This window comes from Haemaphysalis longicornis, unplaced genomic scaffold (genome assembly GCF_048455015.1).
Source record: "Haemaphysalis longicornis isolate Haplotype H1 unplaced genomic scaffold, Haemaphysalis longicornis Haplotype H1 scaffold_203, whole genome shotgun sequence".
NCBI classification, from domain to species: Eukaryota; Metazoa; Arthropoda; class Arachnida; order Ixodida; family Ixodidae; genus Haemaphysalis; species Haemaphysalis longicornis.
This window is the reverse complement of record NW_027526297.1, coordinates 21331-40114: the sequence shown is the minus strand read 5'-3', so window position 1 is coordinate 40114 and position 18784 is coordinate 21331. Positions and strand designations below refer to the sequence as shown.

Below are 18784 nucleotides of genomic sequence, written 5' to 3'. Positions count from 1 at the left end.
GCTACTCAAAATGTAACAGACTTATGGGGGATGCTTGGAAATCTTTAATGATATGAAGCCTAGTTGGACCTTCTTTGGATCTGCTGTTGAACTTCCTGTTGAACTTTGCGGCTGCGTTTATCACCCCTTGACCCTGGGCAGCACCACACGAAGCTCGCTTTGCGGCAGCAACCTGTCCTCTTCCAACCTGCCCACTCCCCTGTTCTGCCTCACACACCTATTTTTTGTACCTCACGATTCTCCGCAGCCCTTTAAAGAAATCTGTGCCACTTTTCAAGATACAATGACCAGGAGCACAAACATGCAAACTTCTTTTAATTCGATGCAAATGAAATACCAGAAACGGAGGCCGCAAGCTTTAGGTGTTTCAGCGGCCGTCCCAGCACAACAGACTTACTGAGCGTGCGACGTAGAAAACAAAACGCTCGCTGCACGGCAACTCACTCGGCAGGGCGGTGAACACGATGGCTGTGTTGCTGCGGATGACGTCCGTCTTCTTGCTGACCTGGTGGTACTCGTAGATGGTCTTGCGCTTCACGACTGCGCACACGAGAAGAGCGAAACAATTACCATGCAATACAACGTCAGAATACAATACAAAGCAATGTTACAAAATAATACAAATACAGTAGAAAGCAAGAAGTGTACAACATGCGCTTACAGATAACTCCCCCTACCCTTGAACCAAACAATTTCATTAACTGAGCTACAAACACACACACGTGAAGTCCAGAACTTCCTTGCCATCAAAGTGCAATCGACGGAGACCATGCAATTTCCAGCTCGGTTATTTGGCCCGGTTGAGTATTCATTGAAGTATTGTTGAAGACAAATTCAGCCCTTGTCAGCAATTCTTAGGGGCACTTGGGCCTTCGATCAAAAAGCTTATTTTTACAGTTATGATGATAAAACTTGCGGAACATTAGCAGTTTTTTATCCTGATTGTAGATAAAAAATTTGTTTTTGTGTAAAACGGCTACATTCAATTTTATTTGTATTTTATTATTTGATAATTTTGACAGCCTTTGTAAAAGAACCGCTCGGGGGATGCAGCTGAAGAAGGTACCACTGGACTGCACAGAAATCAAGGAGTGCAATAAGACTAACAGTACCATTCCAACTGGTCTGTAGCAGAAATTACAACGATTCGAAATATGGACCTGATAGGCAAAACTGTTTTTTTTCGGGTTCCGACCTTTGGAGCCCCAATTAAAATAGTTGTAACACCAGGGGCTATCGAAACACTGTTCTGTGCAAATACTATACAAAACCTCGACAGTCCAAAGTCAGTAAATTCCAGATTGCAAGTGATTTGTGCGCTAGCCACAGCCCCTGAATTTGCCATGCAAGCAATATTTTTTTTTTCAAGTTTGGTGATGGCGGGCACTGCGGGTGCAGCCATTTGTCCAGTAGCAACCGCATTCTCTGTCGTTCTGAAGCCATGTTTGCCTAAAGAGTGGACACCATTTTAGGGTTCCCTACTATTCATGGGCTTTGCGGGCCTCCCCGAAAGCTTTGTTTTGTTCCTTTATCTTTTGTTCTTTTTTCCATTTTTAATTTTTGGGCCCACCTGGTTAACTCATTTTACAGCCTAGTGCACTTTGCACCGATTTCTACTCAGTTCCAGGAAATTTTCGTTTGCGATACCAAAGCTGTACATTAGGGTTGATTCTGTACAAAGGAAACTCAGATCGCACCAAAGTGCCCAGAAATGTGAATGGGAACATAAAACTCGAATCGTGGCTTTACCTGGGCTGCAAGCCTCACTGTAGTGAGAGCCAACACATTTTAGACAGCAGGGAGCCTCTACAGTGCACCAGTCTTTTACACACAGATTTCACTTTCTTCATCTATGAGGGGTCGACAGTGGCCAAGAATGCAGCCTTCGACCAAGTGTCCAGAAGCACAAAAACAGTCAAAATAGTTTCCTACACTTAACCCTCTGCTATCATTGTGGATCAGTAATACCGTATTTACTCGCGTAATGATCACACTTTTGTTTTTTGTTTTTTTCAAAATTATGATGCAAATTTAGGGGTGCGATCATTACGCGAGGTAAATTTTTTGCGAAAAACGTTTCAGCGCAGAAAACGCAAGCAAGTTGGAGGTCAGAATTTTTATGGTAGGTCTCATGAATATAATAAACGTGATCAATAAAAACATAATAAATACTCCACGGACCAGCGCCAGCCGCGTTGCAAAGTGACTCAAAATGTAGTGTTTTCATGAATTATGGAATGCGCTGGAACGAGTTTGCTGCGAGGTGAGAACAGGTCGACCAATAAGTGGCTGCTGCTGTCACAGTGCGGTAAACGGCTGCTGACACAGAAAGCGGAGCGCGTTTTCTTCTTTGTCTTGTGAGTACATTATGTGCGTTTAGTGCGAGTTTCTTCCGCACCAATAATTAAATCATGCGTGCCAATATCGCTAATATCGGCAAGTCTGCGGCAATGACGTAGCCATGTCCGCTTTGAAAGGGGAGGAAACATAGGTAAGCACGACCATCGCCAGCTGGACGTGGCACACACATGGCATATGGCTGCGGCAAGTTCATGGTGCGATCATTGCGCAGGAAATTAAAAAAATCGTACCGTATTTACTCGCATAATAAACCCACTCGCGTAATGAACCCTCCCCCCCTTTTCTTCGTGAGAATTTACTTTTTTGTGCCTTTGAATAAAAAATGCAGCGGGGATATGTTTTTATCTCAGCATGGTTGCTGATGCTGTGGTCAATCACGGTAACTTGGGGATTTGCGGCCTGCAGCAGCCATGGCTAAGTCGTCGTTTTGATTGTTCTAGGTTCCTGCCTCGTGCTCCTTTTTGCTGCTTGGTCGCACACCGTCACCGAAGATTGGCACTGTGCTTCATCCTTTCTGCGCTGTCACCGTTCAAGAATGACGTCATCCTCCCGCCGACGTCACAACGATTGCAGCGCCACCGGACACTACATAAAGACGCTGTCCACAGCTCTTCCTTGGGATTTGCGGCCTGCAGCAGCCATGGCTAAGTCGTCGTTTTGATTGTTCTAGGTTCCTGCCTCGTGCTCCTTTTTGCTGCTTGGTCGCACACCGTCACCGAAGATTGGCACTGTGCTTCATCCTTTCTGCGCTGTCACCGTTCAAGAAGGACGTCATCCTCCCGCTGACGTCACAACGATTGCAGCGCCACCGGACACTACATAAAGACGCTGTCCACAGCTCTTCCTTGGGATTTGCGGCCTGCAGCAGCCATCACTAAGTCGTCGTTTTGATTGTTCTAGGTAGGCATTTAGCCTTGCCCTTTTTTTTAGAACTGTATTTTTTGCATACTGTTGGCCGCTGATCCCCACTATCTCTAGTTGTGTTTTGTATCCTGAACACTCATATGGGTGTAGACGTGTCTACATATCGGGCACGGATCGGGTCGTTTGTGTCTTGTCGTGAGCTCACAGGTTACCCTAGAGCTCGCTTCAATGGCGCGTGTAACTTGCTCCGCTTTGTTAGCCCGAGACCATGCGTTTTGTTGGTATGCACATGGCTTTCTCTGCTCCTACTCTGCGCTGGCGACGTGGAAGCAAACCCTGGTCCTAAGATCGATGACGTTCTAGCTTTGATGAAAGATTTTCATGGAGAAACTACAGCTACACTTACAGAAATAAAACAAGACATCGCAAGCATTAATACTAAGATTCATGAAATTGAGACACGTCTGCAAAAAATGTCGCAAATTGAGTCAAAGTGCGAAGATGTAGGCGATTCAGTTCGTGAAGTAAAATCAAGCATATCAAAAGTAAATGAAGATCTTGTTGATGTAGTCGACGACATGAATAACAGGATGAGGAGGAACAACCTCATTGTTAAAGGCCTCCCCGAAACCGACAAAGAGGACTACGAGGAAACAGAAAAAATTGTTAAAGAATTTTTTTCCGCGCACCTTGAGGTAGAAGTTGGTGACATAGAACGTGCCCATCGCGTCGGTAAGCGGCGCCCGGATTTTGATCGACCGATTATAATCAAATTCCTCAACTTTAAGTCCAAATCGGAGGTCTTGCGCAATGCCCCGAAACTAAAGGACTTAGATTACCCCAAGGTTTGGATTGACGAAGATTTTTCGCCGAAGGTGCAGATGGCCCGTAAACGGTTGAGGGATTTTGCAAAGCTTAAGCGCAAAGGAAACGAGCGTTATTCGCTTCGCTTCAACTGTTTGCACATTTGGGACCGCGTTTTTCGATACAATTTTGTCACCGATAGCGTTGTCGAAGTAACTACCAGACAGGAATTCCCTCCCCACCCGATGAAACCCCTAGACAGTCCCTCTGATGTAGCCTCATCACACGAACCTCCCGCCGATTGACAATCTGCCTCTTCTAATCGGAACTCCACCACAGTAACGTTGCTCCTAATAAATTTCAGAAGCATTCTAAATAAGCTAGACAACCTAAATTCTCTCTTGTACACATGTTCCGCCGACATTTTGATCGGTACGGAAACGTGGCTGTCGGCCGACATTTCGAACTCTGAACTTAACTTTCCTGCACAGTTTACAGTTTTCCGCAAAGATAGATCGGTACCTAAAGGAGGAGGAGTAATCATAGCTGTTAAACGAGAATTCCAACCGTCAGTTATCGCCTACGACTCGTCCATCGAAGTAATTTGGGTTACTGCGCAGTCAGCTCACATCACTGTCATTATCGGTGCCTGCTACCGACCCCCCGATAGCGGTCGAGAGTTTGTCGACTTGTTGAATGATTCACTTGAGTATGTACACACCCATTATCCAAATTCTGTTCTTGTTCTGGGCGGCGACTTCAACTACCCTGGCATAGATTGGTCGTCGTCTTCTGTCAGCAGTAACAGCTCGCACCGTCACGAATGCTTGCGTTTTCTACATTTGACACACGTCCATCTCATGACCCAGTTAGTAACAGAACCCACACGTGGCGATAACATTTTAGATTTGCTGTTCACAAACAATTCTCAGAAAGCTTTTACCCACGTGCTTGAAGAAATTAGCGACCATAGAGTTGTCCACTGTTCACTATCTCTACCACGTGCCGACAAATCAAAGGTAACCAAGCAGTTATTGAATTACGCATGTGCTGACATCAATGAGATGAACCGTATGCTAGATAACTTTATACCCATATTTGAGTCAAGTTTTGAACAACGTACTGACAACGAAAATTGGCTTCAATTCCGTGACGCACTAAAAAAAATAGAAGAATGCTGCGTCCCGAAACTAACAATCAGCACTAAAACAAACGACCCGTGGTTCACACAGGATGTAAAAAGATGCTTAAATAGGAAGAAACGAGCTTTTAAAAAGGCTACAAGAACTAATGATGCGGAAGATTGGCTTAACTATAAAAATCTCTCAAAACAAGCTGACGCCTCAATAAAAGAGGCAAAGGATAAATATTTTAACTGCACTTTACCTAACCTTTTGAAAACTGATCCCCAGAAATTCTGGCGAGTGGTGAACCCTGCAGCCGACCTTTCTGAGTCAACTCTACTGAGTGATCAAGGCAAAGTTCTGTCGCTAGAGGAAAGCGCTGAATGCTTCAACGAGTATTTTGCGTCGGTGTTCACGGAAGAACTTCCTCTCGATTCAATGGCACTGTCACAACCCAGCATTAACGACCTTTTTTCATCAATTACAATAACTGAAAATGGTGCTGCACGAGCTATACAACGACTTCCTTGTAAGACAAGCCCGGGTCCCGACGGCATTAGTGCCAAACTCTTAAAATTAACCTGCCACACATCAGCGTACTTATTGTCGCTTATTTTTCAGCAATCGCTTGACACGGGATGTGTACCGGAAGACTGGAAATATGCCTTTGTTAAACCCATATTCAAATCCGGCCAAAAGTCATGTCCCAACAATTACCGTCCTATCTCTCTAACATGTATTTCTTGCAAGCTATTAGAACATATTATTTACTCCAAAATTATTTCTCATTTGAACAGAAACAACATTCTCATCCAAAATCAACATGGTTTTCGGGAAAAACGCTCTTGCAACACCCAACTATTCGAATTGTTGACAGACTTGCACAAATCCATGCATAACTCTGCTCCAACAGATGCTATTTTTATCGACCTTTCAAAGGCTTTTGATCGCGTACAACATAACCGATTACTAACCAAAGTCCGCAACCTCCACCTTGATCAGAAAACAACACAATGGATTCAGGAGTTCCTCTGTAACCGGTCGCAGTCAGTAAAACTTAACAACATAATTTCCAGAAAGTGAATGGTAAAGTCTGGAGTCCCCCAGGGCTCCGTGCTCGGACCTTTATTATTTTTAGTTTACATTAATGACATTGGATCTAATATTGTTTCTTCCCTACGCTTATTCGCAGATGACTGCGTTATATATAAGGAGATTACCGAACCGAATGACATTAGAATCCTACAATCAGATTTGTTCAAACTAACAGAGTGGTGCAACTTGTGGCAGATGCATATAAACGCTGAAAAGACCAAACACATTAGATTTACTTCCGTAGCCAACCCCTCAGCATCCGACAAATACATAGTCAACAACACCGTAATTGAGACCGTTTCATCGACAAAATACCTCGGAATTTTCTTTAGTTCTGATTTAACCTGGAACAGTCACGTCGAATACATCACCAGCAAATCATTAAAAAAACTCGGTCTTTTGAAACGCCGCCTGAGGTGCGCAAACTCGGAAACTAAACTTCACGCATACCAATCTCTGATAAGGCCTTCACTAGAGTATGCGTCAACCATCTGGCATCCACATACGGCAATATTATCTGATATGCTAGAATCGGTGCAAAATAAAGCAGCTCGGTTTATCACCTCCCGTCATTCTCGCCACGAAAGTGTAACATTTCTTAAGCATTCTCTCAACCTTCCATTGCTTGCCACGCGCAGAAAGTTGTTCCGCCTTTGTTTTTTCCATAGTTTATACCACAGTGACTCATCATTTTCCCGATCATTCATTCACCCGGCTCCCTACGTTTCTGGTCGCGTAGATCATGCACATAAAGTCAATCCTATACACTCACGCACTAAGAAATATCAATTTTCACCTCTACTGTTATCCATAAACGAGTGGAACGCACTGCCCTCAAACATCGTCGCTATTACTGAACCCTCCCTTTTCCAATCTTCAGTACTTACTTATTTAGAAGTGGAAAATACTTTGTAGCCACCATTGACAATTAATCTGTAACGCATGTGTAGAGAATGTTTATTGCTATTTCTTGAAATATCTTTCCTGTTATGGCGGACTGCTTACTGTGTTTATTACTTACTGTGTTATTATCAATGTTGCTTGTGCTATTCGTCAGTTTGATTACTAGTGTTACTCCCCTACATGTTCTTTTACTGATGCTTTAGTAACCTCCTGTATGTATCCCCCCTTATGTAATGCCCTCTGGGCTCTTAAGGTATTTAAATAAATAAATAAATAAATCACGTCACAGTACACGCAGAAATGCTAAAAACGCATTCCAACAAAAAAAAAATCTCAACAGTACCCAGAGACGTGGGCGGGAATGCTATGGCTCACAGTTAAAAATTGCGCCCTTGCGGTGCGCCACCTGCTGAACACACAACAAACCTTGCGCCATACAAACACTGCGGCATGCGAACAAAGCGCAAACCGTACTCCACACTCTTTCCCTGCTCTTTGCCCTCTCCGGCTGGTTTTGGCGGCATACAAACAAAGCACTAAACGTACTCCGCACTCCCCTGCTCTTGCTGTTTCGTGATTTCGCCATGGCGCTCCGTGGTGCTGTTGTTCAGCTGTGTTCCGACCTTTTTTCGTGCTACTGCTGTGCGCTGTAGATGGGCCAGTACATGAGATGCACAGACGGTTTTAAACTGATGGTGGTGGAGCATGCGTTGATGCACATGAAAACCGCGCGGCTGGGCAGCACTTCAGTGTTGACCCACTGCGTGTATGCTACAGGCGAAAACAAGGTTTTTGGTCGGTGAACAAAGATCGTCATGTATTTCGTGGGTCCAAAGAAGGGAAGTTTCCGGGTGCGAGAAAAGAAGTTTTGGAGTGCCTTGACGGCACGGAAGACGGTGCGCTGTGAGCCAACTACGAATGTGAAGCCGCAAGCAACTTCAGTGAGCAGCACAGCTCCTTAGCGAGTAGGGGGCCACTGGCATGTTCAGAATAAAAAAGAAATTCCATTATAAAATCACCCAGGTGTTTTTACGAAAATCATAAGGCTTTCACACGCTTCTTCTGGCAACTTTATGTGGAATATCAACTTTTAAAAATCTGTTGCAATTTTTTCCCGCATAATGAACCCTGCCCCCAAATTCATGCCCAATTTTCTGGAAAAAAGTGGGTTCATTACGCGAGTAAATACGGTATTTTGACGACGAACTTCAGGGGTGCGATCATTATGCAAGTGTGATCATTATGCAAGCAAATATGTTACTAGACAAGCAACTGGTCAAACAGAGAGGTTCATCCACGAGAGCACTCACGAAGACCATGCGGTCGAACATGTAGGCATCCGAGATTCCGACCTTTACCGGGTGGCTGCGGTCGGGGATCTCAGTCACGGCCATTGGCAATTGCAAAAACACAATAGACGCACACATTGGGTGCATGAAACAGAAAGGTAGTGACACAGTAGTCATTCACTTCAAACGCTAACTTTCTTTGGAGTTCAGGAAGTCGCTTACTTTCCAAGTACAGTTGAATCCCGCTACCAACGAAATTGACGGGACGTGCAAAAAATTTCGTTGAAGCGAAAATTCGTTGAGGCAAAATCTGCCCCAACACAGCACGGAAGGGCAAGAAAAATAGCACGGTATATTTCCGCATCATTGGCAGCATAATATAATGTTTAGAAAAAAGAGTGATGCACAGTAATGCCGTCTTTAGTCAGATAACAAACATACCAATGGTTATCTGTTTTTTTACCAGCACGCAAAGAGCTGAGGAGAAGGGGAGAGGTGAAGAAATGCGGGCGCAAAGCGTATTGCTGTACAACAAGGCGCTTCCACCGAGCTGATTACTTGCAGATAGCTGCTAGGCGGTTGGAAGCCCCCCTCTCGCTTGTGGCAGGAACGGCGCCGTTATCTTAATTATCCTCTGACTAGGCGTGACAGCAACTGACCTTGGCAGGCAAGCCGCGCGCGCTTGCATTTATCGCGACCGCCCGCTCGCGACTAAGATAGGATGACGGGGGTTCAAGACTAAACACGAAAACATTATTTTTGCTCTTGACTTTGAAGAATTGTAGCAGGAAAACTGCAAGGGCAGCTGCTCACAACACATACATGACGGCGCTGTGCCAGCAGCCATGCCAGCAGCAGAGCACATTCGCGCGATTTCAACTGGATACGGATTGGCTATAGCTTCGGCTTGGCAAACCTCGCTTGCGCCTTGTGTAAAGACGGCCCGCCGCATCGTTATCACCATCACACAATGGCGTCCACCTATGAGTTTTTTTTGGGTGGCAGTGTGGGTGCACAGCGCATGTTTTCGGTGAAACTAAGCGTCCTGAATGTATAAAAAGTTACAGATAGCTGGCACTATGCTTATTTTATTGTAAAATATTTTTTCAAACCCAGCCCAAATCATCAAAAATTTCGTTGAAGCGAAAGCAAGCCAGACAAATGGTTCATTGTGGCGAGGACTTTCTTGCATTGACTTCTATGGCTAGCTGACGGGGACTTGGAAATATTTCGTTGTAGCGGGATTAGACTAAGTCATGTCATGCCTGTTGCCCATTAGATGTAACTTTTCAACAGTCAAAGTAATTTGGTAGCCTAAAGTAAACTCTGGGCATAAAACTGCTGCTTCTGCACCCCACACACACCCCAAAAACGAAGCCTTCACCCCCGCTATAAGTTTTAAGCGCCCCCGCAAATTTCGTTGCAGTGCCATTTAACTTGCAAGTGAAGGCCCAAGTTGAGCGGCTTGACGATGCCACTCACGAGGGACCTCAGTGGGCCCTCAAAAGTCTTTTTGTAGAAGCAAAAGCCTTTAACTGGACTGTTCACACCCCGCCAACCACTCTGCCAGTTGGTGAATTTCAGTCAGTAGCTGGTGGGTTAACAGTACAGGCGGGAGACAACCTCCCGGCCTGTCTCAACATAATCCCAGACCATTTCCTTCTCAGCACAATCCCTCTAAGCCCCATAAGCAGAACACCGAGTCGCAGTCACATGGAAACAAAAGCAGTGGAAGGCCCACTCACGTCTTTGTAGATGAACACGATGTCGCCGCTCTTGTGCAGAACGGCCTGGAACGTGTAGTTGCCACCTGCGCAAGACAGCGCTGCAAGTCAGCCAGCGTGCACTCCAAAAACTACACAGGTGCAAGCCAAGTCAAGTCACGTCAAGACAAGTCCATTTTTATTTCCAGATAAGACTGGGCGGTTTCGTGGGTAAAAGCCGCATAAGCAGCTTGACAAAGCACAGGGAAACCTCTCTGGGCACGTTGCAACACAGTGGTGATAACGACGACGACGATGATAAAACAAGGCGACAGAGTTACGAGGTCTTTGCGAGAAGGGGGCGTTCCGCAAAGGACTAGGCCGTTCAAAGAGCACGACACGCAGGGTGTGATCGATAGTGGCTTGTTTTCCAGTCTCACTCAAATGAAAGACACTCGGATACAGCAAAGTGCGCCCCGTACTAACAATAGGAAACGCTGTCGAGATACCGCGAAATTGCCTTTCACAACCAGTAAAGCATTACTTGAAATTTAGGGCGAGTAGAATACAAAGCCAATGGGAAGCAGAAACACTTGCTGCGTACTTATCTCAGAGAAGAGCCACTGCATGCGCTCGTGTCATCTGTTTCCCGAATATTTTCCGTCCTTCCAATGCACACGCTCATGAAGTGAACTGCTATTACTTTACCCAAGGCAAGTGCAGAAGAGACATGATGAAGGCATCATGTTCCCAGCCACTGAGTAATGCAATGTTGAAATTTATTGCGCAAAGGGCACCAGCCACTGAGCAAAAATAAAACAGAAAGTGCACTCTCACCATCGGGCTTGTCCTGTAGCACTACCTGATGCCACTCCACGACAAAGGAGGTGCCTGCGACAAACGAGATCATCGCGGCGTCAACTTCCCGGGTCAAACGTAGTGCAAAAAAGTAAAACTACAGTAACTCGTACGACATACGGAGCACATCCCACACGATACCGCCATCACACATTATTTTCACTGGCATACCAACAAAGTGTTCTTGTGCAATACAACGCAACAATTTCCCTCTCACAGTCCAATTTTTGTCTCTCGTATGTCTCTCCACTCAATACGACGGCAGTTCAGACAAGCACTGTCCATCCCAGTGTTCTCACTGAGTGGTCACTGTGTCCACGGAATGTACGAATGATTGCTGCAATGCTAATCTGTTGCATCTTCCCAGAAAATAAAAAGGGGATCTCCACAAATGCAATGAATGAACACGTTGCTGCTGTTCACAAAACCACTCTACAACATTTGCTATCGGTACACGACCGCCCACATGTGGCTATTTTTGAGGCCCCGAGGTTTGGCAGTTTCGCGTGGACCTTGAAGGGCCGTGCAGCGCAAGCACCAGGAGCATTGGAGTGGATTGCATAGGAGTGGATTTAGATTGGACTGGAATAAATTGGACTGTATTGAGAAAACCAATCCAATTTGAGAACGAGTATCTAGAAAACTGGGTTTGCACATTAGCCGGTTTGCGCATTCCAGGGTAGTGACGTCATAGCCGCGGCAGACGCACTGGCGCCGGCGCGTGCCCAGCTGTGCGCCTCCGTTGCACAGTAGCCAAGTCTGACGCTGTGCTGGAGCCGCTTGACCGCCGTTTCGCGTAGCTCCTGGAGAGCCGTGCTGGGCATGGGCTAGGAGCAATGAGTGGACTGGACTGGACCGGACTGGATTGGACAGTCCTAAACTGAACTGTATTGAATTGCATTGCAGTGCATTGAATTGGATTGGATTGGATTGGATTTGAAATCGTTTTAGCATCAGTAAGCATGATAATCAGCTAATCCTAGACAACTAGGAAACCTAAGAATACGTATACATGATATACGTAGCGTGAGCTGAACCAGCTCACGCTACGTATATCATGTCATAGATAAGCTAAGCCTGTGCTATTTTTTGCTGTGGTTACCCTTATGGAAGCGAATTGTGTTTATAACGTGAAAAGGCTACCTTTTTCGAGGAAATGTGTTTCAAGATGGGAATGTACATTTGAGCCTCAATTCAACCTAAATTCAGCTCGCCTCCGAAGGTTTTATGCACCTCCATTACCACCCCAAAGTTGCTTGGAGACCGCTACGACGAATTTTTGTTCGCCGTCCAGAAGGTGTCGTTCCCAAAAAAACACCAGTGGCAGGCTGCGCATCCATAACATTGAACTTGAAATTTTCCTCTGGGTTTTTCAAAAATAGGGCCTCAAACTCAAGCACGATTGGCTTCTTCTCGAGCAGCCGGAGTTCGATCGTCTTGGCCTTCCACCGCCATGGTATCGTTCTGTAAACAGGTTTGGCGAAATCACGTCATCATCGTTTCGAGTTCGGATTCGGGGCTTTCTGCTAATGCAAAAAGGCACCGTTTTTTGTCGTGGTTACACGGTCAAACCTCTGACCATGTTGTTTGGCCAAGATAGGAATGTACCTTTGAGACTCGACATGTACCCCTGAACGAGGACTGTGCTACTCGGCCGCCAAATTTCTCACTGAAAACGTCAAGTGTCGCTTCCCAAATGGACAACACAGCGTGAAAATTAAGCAAAATATTCACCGAGAAACAGCCCCCCCCCAATAACCAGCTATATGTCCGTTGCCATCAGTTTCACCTAATTTTCATTTTTCATCGGCATAGGACTGCGAGACACAAAGTGTTTGCGTACGTCTCGCCAAAAATTTGCTCAGCTGAACTTGCTTAGCTGAATTTACTCAGCTGAACGGCCGTTATCGTACATGAAGAAAAGTGTCTTTTGAAAACAAGTTATGTTGAAATCATCGTACAGTACCTGCCAACTGCTTTAAGTGCAATCAAGCGCTTCCCAAAGTTGAAGAAGTGCTTTAGTTATTGATGCACTGTTGCGGCGCACCATTTTTCAAACCTCAAAAGCCACAGCACACATGAATATTTGAAAGTGAGCTCAATTAAAGTTTATTTTGTCTCGGCTTTTGAAGGGCTTGGCAAACCCGCTTTGGAGAAGGTCGACCAAGAAAAAAAAACAGAGGTTCTTAAGCTTGAGGTACAAGTGGAGCCATTCAATTCAATTCACTTTCAATTCATTTTATTCATCAGATACTACTGGTTGGTTGCCTGGGCTATACGTTGTGGGGACAGCTTGATGGAGGCCCAGACAGCCAGTACAAGGAAGCAAACAACGACACATCAATCAGCACTGCGTGTGCGATTGACAATTGGCATGCATGTTATATATAGTTGAAATGTACAAACGCTACAAGCATGTATGCCATTGTAAGATCAAAAAGCGACTCCAGATGAGAAAACAATAGCAATTGACATGCATAAGCAAAATACACAGCCATGCGCAATAGTGAAAGAAAAGTGCAAATAACAATAAAACTATGTAAGCAATAAAACTACATATTCACAAATATTTCTCGTAATTCCTTCAACGAAGGATTACATAGTGTTCCAAATTTATTCAATATATAAGGCAGGTTATGTTGCAGCATTTGAATTGTGTACTCTGTGCGAAAACAAGAAATTTGTCACGAAACTTGCGCTGAATAGACATAAACAGACGAAGGAAGACGGACCATGCGCATCGTCCGTCTTCCTTCGTCTGTTTATGTCTATTCAGCGCAAGTTTCGTGATACATAATGCACCAACTAGCCCAACAGCACATCGTACTGAAGGAATTTGTCAAATATCACTATTTCGTGTGTTAACAGGATGGTTGCTGCGTTGTATTAAGAAGCTGTGAAGAACTGTGTGAACGCTGGTGAAGACCTGTAAAATGATCGTAAGATACGGATATTGTACATATTCTCAGCCTTGAATATCATATACGTGCGAAAGTGTTGTAGTGTAGGGGCCAAATAATCAAGACTACCGATGTGACAGCCAGCCTTTTTCTGTAAAAGAAAAATCTTATTGATAATTGATTTAGTAGTAGTCAGCCAGACTTCACTGCAATAATTTACATGAGATGTAAACAACGCATTATAAATCTGTAGTTTGATTTTTGTTGAAGTAAGACACGACAACATGACAAAGCGCCGGCTGTTTAAGACAGTCGTTTACAAAGGTTCTCGACATCACAATCCCATGCAAGCGTCGAGGAAAACGTTCCACCTAAGTTTTTTGTATTTCTCAACAATTTCAATTTCGTGACCTGAACGCATAATAGAAACGTCTAACATGAATATTTTATTTCTCGCTCGGGAAACCATTACCTTAGTTTTTGCTGGGTTATTACTAAAGCGATGACATAACGATCAGTGGATTAGTTTAGAGATGAGAATATTGCAATTTACCCCTAGATCGTTGCTGTCAAAACCTGAAAGTAAGATAGTACAGTCGTCCGCGTAAATAATGAACTTCGCGGTTTTATCACTATATACTATGCTATTGGTATAAATGTTCAACATAAGAGGGCCTAAAACACTTCCTTGGGGAACACCTTCTGATATAGACAATAGCGAAGATCGATGGTTGCCAATGTGCACATACTGATATCTGTCGTCTAAATATGATTTCATTAACGCTAGAAGTACACCACGAACGCCTTGCAATAAAAGTTTTCTGGTTAATATGGAATGACCAAGAGAATCAAAAGCTTTGCTAAAGTCAGTGAACAAAACAAGAGTAAAGAGTTTTTTTATATATTATTCAACACGTTTTTTTAAGGGTAAGCAAGGCTCATTCAGTAGATCGTCCCTTTCTAAACCTTTCTTTCTAATCTCCAACGCAATATTTTTCAAAACCCTTCGAAAAAATGGGTATGACCGATATCGGCCGATAATTCGCTGTGACATTTTTATCTCCACCTTTTTAACATTCCTGACACTGTAGATTTTTTCGTCGCTTTGGGAAAAACACCTGTCTGCATGGCCAAAATAAATATGTGTGTAAGTACAGGGGTGATAGATCCTAAGACATGTTTATTGGTGTAATTTGTAAGTTACCAATGTCGAGAGACTTACTATTGTTTATCGATATGAATGTCCTGTAAATTTCAATTTCATCGGTTGGTGCCTCAAAGAAACTTTCCGCACAACCAATCTCGTCTTCATGGAATGAAAGATCACTAGATGGCACAAGAATAATAATAAATTACCTATTGAAATGGATAGCTAGTTGTGCCCGAGAAAGACACTGGTTATCATGTACAATTTGTTCTGATAAGAAATTTTTTTCTCGGGCCTAATTCTTTGTTAAGGACTTACCCAACAGCATCTCCGCGATTCAGCATTATCCTCGCAAAATTGTTGCTCGTCATAACCTCTCTTTGCACGGCGAAGTTCAGAGTTAGGTTTGTTTCGTTAAGTTTTGAATTCTTTAAGCGCCTGCGTTTCACGCGTGCGTATAAAAACGTGATAGCGATTATTCTTTTTCTTTCTCATTTTCAGATGCACTGACGTGACCCAAGGCTTGCTTATTCGTTTAGATGGCTCGAATGTTTTAAAGGGAAAGTGCATGACATATATATTCAAAAATCTCTCAAGGAACGCTTCATACGCTTCGTTTACACCATTTAGTTAAAACACAGAGGACCAGTCATATGCATTGATGTCATGTTTAAAGGCTTCTAGGGCTTCGTCAGACACGTGCTGGACAGTTATGGCACCATGGTCATATTTGCTTTCTTTTGAAGTGTACAGTAAGAAAATGGGGCAATGATCACTAATATCGGAGGCAATCGTTCCTGCATCCGAGATAACAGTTTCAATGTTTGTAATGAAAAAGTCTAAATCAAATACTGATGAAACTGTAATGCGAGTGGGGGTTGAAATTACATCTGTGAAAGCACAAAAACCCAGCACCGAAGCAAAATTACGGGCATTAGGTGTATCGTCCAAGGTGTTTATATTATAATCACCCCCATAAATAAGTCGGAAACGGTTCACACGGGCATATTCAAGAAATTTTTCGTAGAAGTCTATGAAGTGCTCAAATTGCCGCCGGTATCGGTACACAATACTGACAGCGTTCATGCTCTCTTTCAAGGTTAAGATCTCGTAATCGTTACAGATACAGCAAAATTCAATCACTGTTTCCTAGCTCTGCATTTTATTTTAAAAAAACGGCCACGCCACCCCCTCTACGGCCACGTCGATTTAGAAAGAAGCTTGCGTAGCCGTCTAGATTAAGCATATCATCATCGTCCTAATACCATGTTTTTTTAAGCATGAGTATGTTGACCTTGGAAGAAAACTGACCTAGTAAACTGATAATATCATCGTGACTACTACATGCGGAGCGAGTATTCACGTGTAAAACAAAGTTCGACGACGCAGGCGGGGCTAGAACAGTATGCGGTAAGGAAAATTTATGATAATTCATACTGGTTGTGTTCTTTGAAGTAGGGATGTTAACCTAGCTCAGTTTATTTTAATAGGTCATGTTCACACGACATATGAATTGAAGCAGAGTCGTCAGTTGTACGAAAGAATATTTTGCCATTCTGTGTCCAAACGGATTTCCAACTGTACTCATGCCTGCGCTTAGTGGTCATGCCAAAAAGTTTTTTTTTTTTTTTTGAGCAGGGCAAAGGTGCTTGTATATATATATACCGGACCTGTCATGTGCAGTCCAACGTCTTTGTTGTTCAGGCGTGCCTTTATCGCTTTCCGGAGTGTTAAGTCACGTTTAGCTCGAGATTTGAATTCAACCACTATGTCTGTTTTATCAGGGATGCGCGTCGGTACACGATGACACGCATCGATATCTTGCTGCGTGATGGGTTCGCGAATAGAGTCACCTATCTTTGCAAGAAGATCAGCAACCTTCTCACCCTCTTCTTCGGCAACACCCCTAATCTCAAGGTTTGCGTTGTGAGAATATTGTCCCATGTGAACCAGTCTTTTATCGAGTTCCTCATTATTGTTTTTCAAAGTAAGGCACTTATTCTGGAGACCTTCATTCTCACTTTTTAGCTGAGCATTTCTCGAAGTTTCGGTAGCAAGTGTTTTTTTCAGGTCGTCTATGGTCTCATGCGCATTCTTTAGGCTCTTTATCACCTCTTGCTGTTCACTTCGCAGCTTACGAAATTCGTTACACATTTCCCTCTCGAAAGATTCTCTAGCAGTTTTCATTTCTTGCCTTAGGTCGCCTTTAGGTTTTAGAAAATCATTCTTTAGGCTCTCCTTCAGCTTTTCCAACTCTTTCGACGTGGTTACAACGGTAACAAATCAAACCATGAACCACACGGCAGCAACTCGGCAGCACCACCGAGGGTATTGGGTTCAACAACGTTCACTTTGTACCAACCTGCAGCGAAACGCACACAGGGCTACGTTGCAGCCGAAAGACGCTCGTCGCCGCTGCCAAGTAGAACCAGTCGCACACTGTAGCTCCTTTTGTAGCCGGGCCAGTTGACGCCACAGTCACGCTGGAGATAGCAGCCGCCGCCTCTAACCACGTTCTTGATACCGCGCGGTGCGAAACGATGCTCGTAGTGGCACGCTGGATTAGCTAGGCTCGTGGACGGACCTTGGAAGCAAATTACGGGAAGACAACACTGTAGCTCCATTTCTAGCCGGGGCACTTGACGTCACAGTCACGCTGCAGATAGCCGACACCGCCGCTAGCCACGTTCTTGATACCGCGCGGTGCGAAACAATGCTCGTAGTGGCACGCTGGATTAGCCAGGCTCGTGGACGGACCTTGGAAGCAAATTACGGGAAGGCAACACTGTAGCTCCATTTCTAGCCGGGGCACTTGACGTCACAGTCACGCTGCAGATAGCCGACACCGCCGCTAGCCACGTTCTTGATACCGCGCGGTGCGAAACGATGCTCGTAGTGGCACGCTGGATCAGCTAGGATCGTGGACGGACCTTGGAAGCAAATTACGGGAAGGCAACACTGTAGCTTCATTTCTAGCCGGGGCACTTGACGTCACAGTCACGCTGCAGATAGCCGACACCGCCGCTAGTCACGTTCTTGATACCGCGCGGTGCGAAACGATGCTCGTAGTGGCACGCTGGATTAGCTAGGCTCGTGGCCGGACCTGGAAAGCAGAGTGTGGGAAAGGCAACCTGCAGCGAGATGCAGCCAGGCCTAAGTTTCAGCCGAAAGACGCTCGTCACCGCTCAAGGGCCAAAACGTGAAGAACAACGTGCAATATCTCAATCCGACAAGCAAGCTAGAAAACGGGCTGGTGATGGAAGCAGGGAGACCAAAAGAACGCTGGCTCAAAGCATCTGGAACGTGGATGAATTGCGCGCTAGTGAACTTGCTTCTGATCTATGGACTGGAGTTAAGTTCTGTAATAACCAGAGATGCTTTTTGTCGCCTTCACAAGATAAATTTATGCCGTGATGTCGTCCTTGTAGAACAAAACCCGCGACGGCTCTTTTGAGGCGACAAAGAAGTTTCTCCTACTTCCCCTTGTCCTGAAGATTGCCAAGTCCTACAGAATATAGGGGCTCTCCTAGAGGATCCCTTCGTCAGTGACATTTTTTGCGAGAAACTCTTAAAGTACACTCTCTGCATCCATTTACTGCGCCTTGTTAGCAGCCTGAGAGGCGACCTTTGTTGCCGCACAGAAATCTTCCGAACTCTAAGGAAGTTTCGAGGAGCATAAGTGTCATTTGCTAAGGAGCGTGTTAAAACTTTTGAAGGTCATTGTGAAAGAAAACGA

The 18784-nt window shown here is 44.6% G+C and overlaps 1 protein-coding gene across 1 annotated transcript; it reads right to left on the bottom strand.

Moving 5' to 3' along the window:
- Window positions 1–10121: 10121 nt before the first annotated feature.
- Window positions 10122–11059, bottom strand: LOC144172435 (plexin domain-containing protein 1-like). The gene is made up of 2 exons (XM_077701141.1): window positions 10981–11059; window positions 10122–10250 (listed from the first exon to the last, which is right to left on the bottom strand). Exons 1-2 carry the CDS (start codon window positions 11051–11053, stop codon window positions 10150–10152), a joined length of 174 nt encoding a protein of 57 aa, XP_077557267.1. The 5' UTR covers window positions 11054–11059; the 3' UTR covers window positions 10122–10149.
- Between the last annotated feature and the right edge of the window lie 7725 nt (window positions 11060–18784).